General features: G+C 27.9%; 1 protein-coding gene across 1 annotated transcript in view; it reads right to left on the bottom strand.

Moving 5' to 3' along the window:
- Positions 1-10524: 10524 nt before the first annotated feature.
- Positions 10525-11887, bottom strand: part of LOC119675112 (angiotensin-converting enzyme-like) — a 3341-nt gene continuing 1978 nt past the window's right edge. The window contains exon 6 of the mRNA XM_038086299.1: positions 10525-10548. Coding sequence (XP_037942227.1) covers positions 10525-10548 — 24 coding nt within the window. The remainder of the gene's footprint in view (positions 10549-11887) is intronic.

Raw genomic sequence — 11887 nt, 5'->3', positions numbered from 1 at the left:
CATTAAAATTCATCGGTATACTCTCTTCGTCTATTTTGCAGATGAAATTCGAAAAGTTTTGCCACAACATCAATTTTTATTATGCTAATGGAAAAACTGGAATGGTAATGAAAATTTCTGTTGTTATTTGGTGACACATCTCTAATATTTGAAATCATACTAATTTCTGATGAATTACATCGGATCAATAATAATGGTTGTGATTAGCGTAAGATTATACTTCTCGTTATTACTTATAAACTTTAAATAAAAATTTTTATATTAATAAATGAACGTTTGGAATGAATAAAAATAATTTACTATAACATATATGATTGAGAAAATATGCTACCCATATTTTATAGAGAATGGATTGAATTATTATGCGATTATTTTAGTTATTTACAAAATAATAAATTTTGTTTTTAAGATCAGATATGACGAAAAAAACTAACAATAATATATACTAATAATAATAGCCATTATATAACACCATTATATTTATTTTTAACTAATTGAGTTTTGGTTGACCATGCAGCTGTTTTGAGTATTCCAAATATCCGTCATCAGTGGTCTTTTGCAATTATTTCTTATATTTAATTATTTGCAAATTATTTTTTAAGACTGCAAATATCAAAGGTTGAAGAAACAGTAAAAAATTGATTTTATTCTTAAGATTAATCTTATAAGCCAACTTATGTACCTAACAAATTATTTATTTGTTACATTATTAATAAATGTTGACTCAATGCACGGCTTAAATACCGACTGCTAATTATTATTTCATATGTGAATATTAATAAAATTTCATTTTATATTAATTCAATAAATAAATACAAACCCTTACTAGTTGTATTCTGTCGCTCAGAAGTGCGACAAAACACATCAAGTCTCTTGCTAAAGTCTCCAATTAGTACGCAAAAGAACAACACTACTTTCTCTCTTTCCCTAACAGACTTTTCTTTATGAAATGTCTAATCATAACTCTGTATTGTTATACATAATCATCTAAAACACCGTGCATATTCTATAATAAAAATTCAGTTATCTGTCAATATGTTGAAAAATTCATTTAAATCAAATCTTCACAAATTTTTAAAATTATGTAGACAAATTATTTTAAAATGTACAAAAATAATCGAATATAAATATCTTGTATATATGTTTGTATATATATAATACAAATTATTCAACATTTCATACAAAATAATAAACAAGAAAATTAAATTTTTTAACAATAGCAACTTGTCTATATTTATTATAAATTAACAACATAATATAAATATTTAATAAATATTTAAATATTTTTAACAATAATTAATTTTTTGTAAGAGGAGAGAAATTTCAAAATTTCCTACATTATTGTCATTCCCTTCACTTTAGTAGTACTTTAGTAAGATACTCATATTAGAATTAGCCGAATATACATATTATAATAACATCAGCGTATTTATCTGAAGGCATTTTCAAGTTGCAATGATTTATAACATATATATATTTCTTAGTAAACTAAGAATTAGTAAAATTATATTGTGAAGTATGGGAACGTGCAATAAAATCGTACAATGGACGCCAACTCTGTAATTAATTTAGTTCACTAATTTTTAAATAAGGTATTTAACTAAGTGATAATATTGATTCAAATTTTAATAACGACTGTAACTATTTTTATTATAAATAACTTTTTTACAATTTATAATATTTTTGATAGTTTTCGCAATCTGGAGATACTCGTGTTCAATAAATATCATAATTATTCGTAATGCGGAACATTGCAATTTATATATGGCATTAAATCTTCATTTAATCATATATTGTATTTGATTATATTACAATTTCCTTCGATATTTTAACAAATATTTTTATGTAGTTATATGAAAGTGAAAGTAATCATATCCCTTAGTAGTGTAGTCAGGACTGTGCTAAAGGTGGTTATAAAGATAATATTTTTATTGAAAATGTTCTATAGTTAAAAACACTAATTAAAAGAGTTACATGATTGTGCGAATCAATATTATATATATAAACATTCATAGTTGATTAAATATGTACATATTGAAAATAATATTCTTGTATTCCTCTTAAGAACTTAATTTAAAAACTTTACTAAAAATCTAAAACGAATATTTCTACCATTTCTATTTTTTTCTAGTTACAATGGGTGTGAAATACTTCCAAAAAAGTTGAAGTCGATATTGGAACTCAAACACAAACATAGAAGATAATCACACTTCAATCTGTCGCTTAACCAATGCGCTTTGATTATATCAGACACGAAGTAATTCATGAGAAAGACCAAAAGTACGGATGTTGTGAAGCTGTTAAAATGACGAACTTTTAACGACTCATTTCAAGATTATCTAACGACAGACTCTAACAAAAGATTAACATGAGGATAAAAAGAAGTAGGAGTAAGAGAAGAAGATGTGAAAGTAAATTTGAAAAATTGCTAGGAAAAAACAAATTTATTAGCATTGGCTCTGTGAAATATACATAGGAATGGCTGGAACATATTAGAAATTTCTTTTCCGATATTAATAAAAGTAAGTTATTATTATTATTAAGTTATTATATATTAGTTACATATAATTAAAAGACATTTCAGTTTAATATAAAATGTCTATTTCATTAGTACTGTGCTAACTATTTCTAAATGGGAGTTCTAAGCACTTTCATAATTTTTCTTTTAGTTTAGATGTTAACTGAAAACAACTTAGCAAAAACTTCGAATTCGGAATTTGAATAAGTTAGTGTCGTTGATAATATTTCAAAATATTTATAAGTTGGAATTTAGGACATTTTGTTTATGATGGTGTTATAACATATATCATATTATTTTTTTAATTTTTTTTTATTTATTATTTTATTAAGTTTTAATACGTAAACTTAATTTATATTAAACAAAACATATAATAAAAAATTTCTTAAATAATTCAGGTAATATTTTTCTTTCTTACAAATTTTTTGCTAACTACCAATTTTTGGAATTGTGTTAACTGAATAATCACAATAATTAAAACCAGCATTTATTTAATGAACTTTATCTCGAAAATTTAAAAAGTTACGTTAATCTGGTGTTTAAACTGTTTGTCAAGAAATGCTGTTTCTTTTTATTATTTTTCATTTCCGTTAAAAATACTTTCATTCCCACTTTTCCTAAGTGGCTTAATTTGGGTTAATTTTTACAATTACACCTTAACACGATTTTCGTATCCCAGAAATATAATTAATTCACTTTATATCGGTGGTTACAAAACTCAAAGGTCTACGTGATTTTAATAAACAAACCCACACATACACACACACACACACACTTCCACATATAATCATGGATCCACATGCAACGTTACATTTCGCTGCTAAGGATAAAGGACATCATGCGAAAAACGAAAAAGTAATATTGTTAAATTTTTACTTTTTACTTTTTATTTTTAAGCTCGTATTTATGCCTTTTATTGCAACGGTGTCAGGGATTAAGCAAGAGTTTCACTTCACTTTTTTAAAATCCTTTTAATTCAGTTCTTTTGCTGAGTTTGAGTGTTATTGTTTTAAGAATTTTGTGGTACCAATTTTGTGCTTAAAACTGGGTTACAGGGGTTAATATTCAGATTTCATAGGGCCAAGCATCATTGTTTTGCTTCTGAACAAGTCTTGGTAGCTAAGAGAACGAATAAAAAAGAGAACTGATTTTCAGTTTTTTTTTTGAATTGAAACTTGAATAAGTAAATGTTTTTGATAACAATTTTTTTTTGGGACTCCGAATAAAAATCATATTGGGTTTAAATTTAGGACATTTTCTTCTGGTAGGATACATGTATGTTTAAAAGTCTATATTATTTTTTTATAATATTTGCATCTTTGCAATGGGTATTCTTCAAATGTCTTCTTATGATTGTTCATACAGAGAGATCACCTTAACATGAATACTTTCATACAGATAACGGCAGGTAAGTATAGTTCCTGCAAATGTTATCAGGATTTAAAGTAATATATGTGCAGCAACTTAATAAGAACTAACAGTAGCTAGTATTGTAATTCATAATTGTAATTGCATAGTTTCCGATTGATAATTATTAAGATATTTATGAAATTGTTGTTAGATCATCCGCAGGAAAAAACACACGTCTGTTCAGTTTCATGTACTTTATTAGAGAGAAATATGAAAAGAAAACAAATCAATGTACTGAGTTGCATTCTTTACTATTTTATCTGATATGTGCGAGTTATACTTTTTGGTATGTTTTATACCAACAATTGTTAGTAATAAAATAATAAGAACCAATTTTCAGAAAAATTGAAGCAATTTTAGTATTTTAATTTTACATCATAACCTTTTTTAATTTAGCTTTTTAAAATTTAGTAATCAATCCATATTCTTCCTCGGGGACTGCCACCTTGACGTGGCAGTTACGTAGAATCTTCAAGCGATATCGGCGGAAGCATGCTACTAGTAGGGCCTTCTTGACGGTAAAATCGAATGAGAAGTAATGAAGCTAAGCGCAGTTCACCACGTAGCGCCAGTACTCATAATGAGCGGCTGCAAAAGGTGTCTGTTCTCCAGGTTAGAAGCGGTCTATTTAAAAGTGACCTGTACTTATCATCAGGACTTTGCTCACTTCTTTAACATACTTATTTTCTGAAAATAAAACATGAGTCTAATCACGATGGAATTACAGTCTCCAAGTGCTATCCGTACATATACAGCGAGTCCATCTGATTCTGCAGCACAAACAATGGATTTGGAGGTACGAAACTCACGTTTAAACAAACCTCTTCGTTAGGTACAACTGTAACCACATGGCGCAATGTTCCCCTGTGAATTAATTTATATTCATAAATATTATAAAGCTAGACAGGCAGTAAAGCAGCAGTAATCTCGTAAACTCGCTGTATATTTCTTCATTTACAATACTAAGAACAATTAAAAAACTAAGCAAACAATTAAACAATTAAGAAACTAATTTCCGCATCCATAAATGCGGGCTGTCCTTATAAAATCCGATATTTTCCGTCTCATCCATATCATCATTCTCAATATATTATACTCGTATGCAAAATACACAAAGATCTGATAATTTTTCTAATTTATAGTAAAGATCCATTTTCTTATGCAAAATAACATGTTCCGATTTAAACCATGTCTGGAAATTTTAATAATAGTCAAAAACACCTTATCTTTTCTTTTTATTATCCTTATTCAGAGAATAAGAAGCAGCACTTTCATCGCTTGTATTATATATGGATATAATAACCTTTGCACGGAGATACCTAAAAACGCAGAACACACAAGTACACAATCATTGCATCTAGAAATACTTTACTAGACGTTTTCGTCAGCGTTATAAGAAGTAATACTTAATACACAACTTATTAACTTAATAATGCTATTACTTTCTATGTGTTTAGTTTTATTATATATGTGTTATAAATATAATGAAAAATTTTATAAAATTTTTGTTTTTTTTTGTTGTATTGTTTTTTACTGAATTGATGAATATACTAACACGATAAGGTGTATAAGGTGTTGGTATTATTGAGGATTATGGGTTAGTAATCTTAACAACTATCAGTTTTATTAATTGTCAATTCCTTGACATACTTAATAAAGATAGATGTCTATAGTTTTTGACTGAATCCTTTTAATATACTAATAGCGATAAGGTGTATTGTGTTGGTTTTATTAAGGATTAATCTTAACAACTATCAGTTTTATTAATCGTCAATTCTTTGGCATGCTTAATAAAGATTTTAGTAAAAAATTAATTAAAGTTACGAAATTAAAGTTACAAAATACTATCATTATTTATTTATAATATCAAAGCATTTTAGAAATCACTGCTGTTGCTTTAATGTACGAGTATACCATAGGTATGTATATATACTTCGTAATTTAGTTCGAAGAGTGCAAGGACTTTCCATTTCATGAATTTCAATTGAAAGTCTATGTATACATACTTTGGTAATAATTTTTATTTATTTAAAGTGCTGAAAATGCTCTTTGTATCCGTTCTATTATTATTTCTACTGTCAGTGTTTCATGGTTAGTAACTACTTTAAAGTAGCTATCAGGCATGAGTTCTTTTTATTAAATTTGGAAAAATTGTTATCTCAATATTAATTTAATAAGCCATGCAGAATTGCAAGGATTTGATTTTTTTTTTATAGTTCAAAATACAAACAAAAGATTTCAACTATTTTGAAATTCATTTCCGTTCCAAAATCTTTTTTATTGTTTTTGCCCTCAAAATAGTTCCATTGTTTTCAATTTTTAATTTAGTTCTCTCTGTTCGCGTTTCCTGATTGTGCATAAAATATTTTTTAATATTTTTTCTTAACTGCAGGACAAAATAAAAGACAAGAACTGCAGTTTTCTAGAATTTTGAGTACAGTTTTATTCGCTTTATTTGGAAAATTTAGGTCATCTCAACGAAGATAACTTATTGTTTAATATAATAAATTGATTTATAAATGGTTAATTTTTAAATTAAAATATAAAATTTTTCAAATGTATAATGGATTGAAAATATTACGTTTATAAATAAAATTATAAAGAAAATTTCCTTTTTAAGAACTTAAAGTTGAAACTCATCCTTATAATGCTATAACAACGTGTCCGGTCATTATTTGTTATGTTTCCTATGCCAAGGCATGGGAATTATTGGTGAGACATGTTAGTTTATGGCAGTTAAACAGCATTAATTGCCTCACGGCCAAATTTTATTCACAACAGCACACAAGGTGGCACAGCTGAGTAATACTAAACACAAGGATGTTCCATTAGCAGCTTTCTATTTATGTATGTTTTAGGCTTTGTGCTAATACATATAGTGCAATGTTGCAAGGTGATCAATGTTTATCACTCAGGACAAATGTTGTTTGAACTCGTGCAACTTCAGAGTCGGTGAGCTTAAATATGCTAACTAAAATACAGAGGATTATAGCAAATTGTTTCTCGTATATTGTCCTACAGTGGACTTCAAACATATAATCACAATTCGTAGTCGTCGGCGGAAGAGGATATGGTGTGCACTTTAAATACACAAAGACTTCCGCTTTTGCGGCATTTGTGTGGAAAAAGATAAAACGAAATATGCTTCCCAGTAAAAGTATTTCGCAAAATGGGTAATAACGTAAAGTGCTAGAAAGTGAAGTGTGGTTTTATTAGTTTTTGATAAGTTTTACGATTCGAGTTATTATTAAAAAATACTTTCACATTGCTTTCGAACTATCGTAGCATGAATAACGGCAACATGCAATGGTTGGCTTAAATGCAAACTCACGAGCTCATTCATTTCATACTCATTTTATTTGCAGAGAAGAATATTTTTTTTCCTGAAGAACGCTAAGAAAGGTTCCTTGCTGAGGATAATTTCTCGTGACTGCTTTAATTTCAATATTTCCAGTGTTTCAATAAAATATTAATTAAGTGAAAATTATAGAAGTAAAAAAAATAGAAGTTAATTTAAATAAAATATATTCTAATATAAAAAAAATTTCTAATTTAAAAAAAAAATTTTAATTAAATCTCAGTTATTGAAGATTAATGATTAACGGAAGGAAAACGAGGCAGGAATCTTAGAGCTGTCATGCTTTTGTTCAAGTAAAATAATTTTTCCTAGTCATAGTTGATAGATACAATCTTTATATTTTATTTTTATATTAATCTATTTGTTCTGAAATAGACTTTATTAATTTTCAACTGTTAATTAATATGCATGTAATAAATTGAATATAAATATAAAATAGGAAAAAAAATGTTTTGAATGAATGTGCCTTTAATATACCTAATTTTTTTTTTGTCTAAACTATATAGACGATAGCTTCACTCAAGGCGGCCATATGTTGTAAATAGTATCTAAAAGTATTACTATCAAGATGGGATCTCAGTTTTATCACAGAGACGCAGAGACGGCAATTCTATTTTTAAATTTATTTTCTCTAAAGTTGTCATATATTATTGGTTCGAAATGCTACATAACATATATTTAATATATAAAGTATTTTTTTTTCTAAATTTCTATCAGTGCTTGTTTAATTTGAAACCTCAAAGTTTAAATCTATGACAAGATTTTCTCTTGAACATATGTGTGGTCTATAGCAATAATGGAAAAATCTTCAAAAACAGTGGTTTGGATGAATAAGGATGAATAAAAACTTAAGAAATGAATTTTATGTTTTTAGTAAACTTGTTACGAATAAATAAATAATCACTTTTGTTTCAGGTATTCTTTCCCAAGTTTACTACCTTCCCTTTACTACCTTTGCAACGTAAGGAAAAAGAATTAATTTTATGAAATATTTAAAACATCTCCCACCCCCAATCTGACGAGAAATAAGGAAATTTAAAAAAGAATCTCTAATTCAAAATTTTTTTATCTATTTATTTATAATAAGTTGACTGAAGACATAAACTTCATATCTCTTCAAATAACATTAACTCTTCAAAATCTCAAAGTTTTAAATCGTTAATATCCCCAAATTAACCTAATATCATTAAAAAATTAAAAACAAATAGTATTTAGTGTCTTGGTTTGGTCATAAGGTATACAATTCGATGACATAGGTAGGTAGGTAGGTTGAAGTGGCGTTCTTGTTTCCAAAAAGCCCACTTGAGCTCATTGTGGTATCACAGGAATAGCATTAATATGTACATAGATTTAAATCTGTATACAGTCAACATCGAAAAAGATACAGTTCTATAAACTGTATTTAGTGTCTTGGTTTGGTCATAAGGTATACAATTCGATGACATAGGTAGGTAGGTAGGTTGAAGTGGCGTTCTTGTTTCCAAAAAGCCCACTTGAGCTCATTGTGGTATCACAGGAATAGCATTAATATGTACATAGATTTAAATCTGTATACAGTCAACATCGAAAAAGATACAGTTCTATAAACTTGACCAGTCCCTAACATTTTTAGACATCTTCTTCTAGCTAAAAGAAAGACCACTGAACCAGATGGAGCACAGTCTAATCCTCACTCTTAGAGCTCACAAAACTCGACAAAAATCAGTATAGGTACACCCATCTCATAGCATGCCTTCTATTTCGCATGTTCTGTCAGCATCGATGACTACAGTTATGACCGATTTCAAAATTTTACAAACACATAATTTATCTTTTAAACACTTTTATATTTTATGTGAAAGTAATTGTCACTTAAAAAAGATTTAATAAGACAAAGTTCCGAAAAGTTGAAATTCATTATTGGTTTTGATATGTCATTTATCATTTCATTGAAACAATCCAGTATATGATATATGATTGACAGTGAACATATTTTCGAAATATAATTTATGTGAATATTGTGTTTATGTACAACGATGTTGAGATGGAGTTGAGATGTGTATGACATTCTATACACAAAATATTTTCCTATAGTTTGTGCGAACGTTCAACAAATTTAAAGGCTACCACAGTTTACAGGATTCTGTTAAAACTGTATATATAATGTTAAAAATGTATAACAATCAAAAAGTTCCGTCTGAACATGTTTTAATGATTAAGCAAAATGATTGAAAAAGATGCATTGCGAATATAAAATATATACTTAGAACTGTAATTTTAGTTAATTAAATTAACAGAAATTATGCGATACTATACTATTTGCACTGAGCACCCAGTTTATAGAAACTGGGTGCACATTTTCAGATACTATGTATCTGATCTGGCGTGACTGACATGTCCCTGTCACGGTAAATTCCGTTCGCTCTTATTTATGGTGACAAACATTTTAGTTAACTATTTGAAATGTGTTCCATTTTTTTATTTGTATTAAAAGATTTAACCACGTTTCGCTTACCTTTTTCATCATTTGGTGTTATTTGATCATCACTCATTTTGATGAATTTCCGTGTGCTGGGTTTTCGATGCTAATTTTTTCCTCGTGGAGTTGCACCCGCTTCTCGTTGTTTATGTGCTCGAATGTTCAGCCGATATCGCAATTGTTCGTCTTGTCTGCTGCTGTTTTGCCGTTGGCTTTTTCGCATTTGTTGTACCAACACCAGAAGCTTTTCACACCTGCTTACACATCTAATCTCGTCAAAAAGGACCACATCGTCCTTGTGCTTTGTACTTTGTGTTTGTGTCGTTCGTTTTTTTCCTTTAACTTTGGCGCGTTACTTAGATTTTAATTTTTCGTATGTTATTTTCTTTTTGTTTTATTTTATTTGTATTTTGTTTTGCTTTGCTTTGTTTTGGTTCTATTATGTATTATGTATTTATTGTATTTATATTACGTTCGTTGAGCTCTTGTTGGCTTTTCTTGCGAGTGTTGTTTCACTTGTACAATTTGCGCAATTTTGTTGCTTTTGTTGCTTTTGTTGTTTTTGTTCTTCGCGCTTTAACATTTTGATTACATTAACAGACATTTATGCTCTGTTACGTTTTAATCAAATGCAAACTCCATTTGCTTGTTGTCTTTCGAATTAATTTATTTACATTTTTGAAATTAAGTGAATTTTTAATATATCATAATTAATGTTTTATACAGTTTTCTCTCTTTATTTCGTTAATTCGATGAAAATAAAATGAATATTCCAGGAATCTATTTGAAGTGTAGAGTCATTGTCTGTAAAGAGATAAAAAATTATTTAATACACTTAAAATTGTATATATATTTATTTTAAAAATGTATTTAGATTTAAATTACATGAACAGAATATCTATAATTATAATAAATTCGTTTAAATTTAAAACATTTTTAATAAATGTATATAAGATTAGATTTTAAAAAGGTTGGAAACTTGTCACCATGTCACTGTACCCTTTGAAGATTATTGTGACACACCCACTTTAGTTCCATTGACGAATAGCAGTTTAAAACGCCATTATGTCCTTTGAAGACATGTTGCTTAATTCTGTTATAAGTGGATGAACAGTTGATAAGTACCGAAGTCTGAGTCTGGAGAGACTATAACAGTGACACAGAATGTGTTCTGCTGTTCTCTTCTTCGTAACAAAGTCTGCAGTTATCGTCTCCAGTAATACCTAGGTTCGATAGACCCTTTTTTACTCCGCAATGCACAGTGAGAAATCTTGTGACAAGTCGGAAACTATTTCTATTCAGCGGTAGTAGCCCCCTAGTTCTGACTTTTGATCGAATCGACATGGATTCTTTAGCTTGTTTGCAGGCAATTGTATTACCCCAATCAGTCTGAGCTGATCTTTCCACCCACTCATTAATATAATGAATGTTAAATATAAATTTTGTTTTTTAATAATGTTTTTTTTTTGTATATTTTCTATCCAGCTATATGTCACTTGTTATTAATATTAAATTAAACGTTTGTTTAATATTTTTTAATATATTCTATATTTCGACTCTTCTTCAGAGTCATAGTAAGGATCAGGATCTAGTAGAAATTAAAATTAATAAAATTCATATCTAAACGTCATGCTCTTGATTCCATTGTCTATATTGCATTTTTAATAACATTTTTTAAAATGAAAAAAAAAAAAAGTAATAAAAAACCAAAACTATGAGAACTATAGTACTATGTGAATTATTATTATTATTAAATAATAGACTATGTATGCACCCCGACCCAAAAGATCTATTGTGCACCTATGTTAACAGCCCAACTAAAACAGTTCTAAATTATTTATAAATCTCGTAATTGCTGTGGGCTTAATTTTACATATTTAATTTGAGATTTATTATTTGAATATTATCGATATGATAGGTAAATTAAAAGTGTATGAATTCAGAAGAGAATGCTTTTTAATAAAGTTATATAAATCAAAAATAGATAAACGTTAACTCTGGTGAAGCTGTAAACTCAAAAATAGATAAACGTTAACTCTAGTGAAGCTGTAATATCCTTCACATTAATAGACAAATAAACTAATAATATTGGATGATATAAAAAGTAGTCCGCATTTTTCATACATAAACTTTTTTATTGAAA

This window comes from Teleopsis dalmanni, chromosome 2, assembly GCF_002237135.1.
Source record: "Teleopsis dalmanni isolate 2A chromosome 2, ASM223713v2, whole genome shotgun sequence".
Classification (NCBI taxonomy): Eukaryota; Metazoa; Arthropoda; class Insecta; order Diptera; family Diopsidae; genus Teleopsis; species Teleopsis dalmanni.
This window is presented reverse-complemented; position numbering and strand designations above follow the sequence as displayed.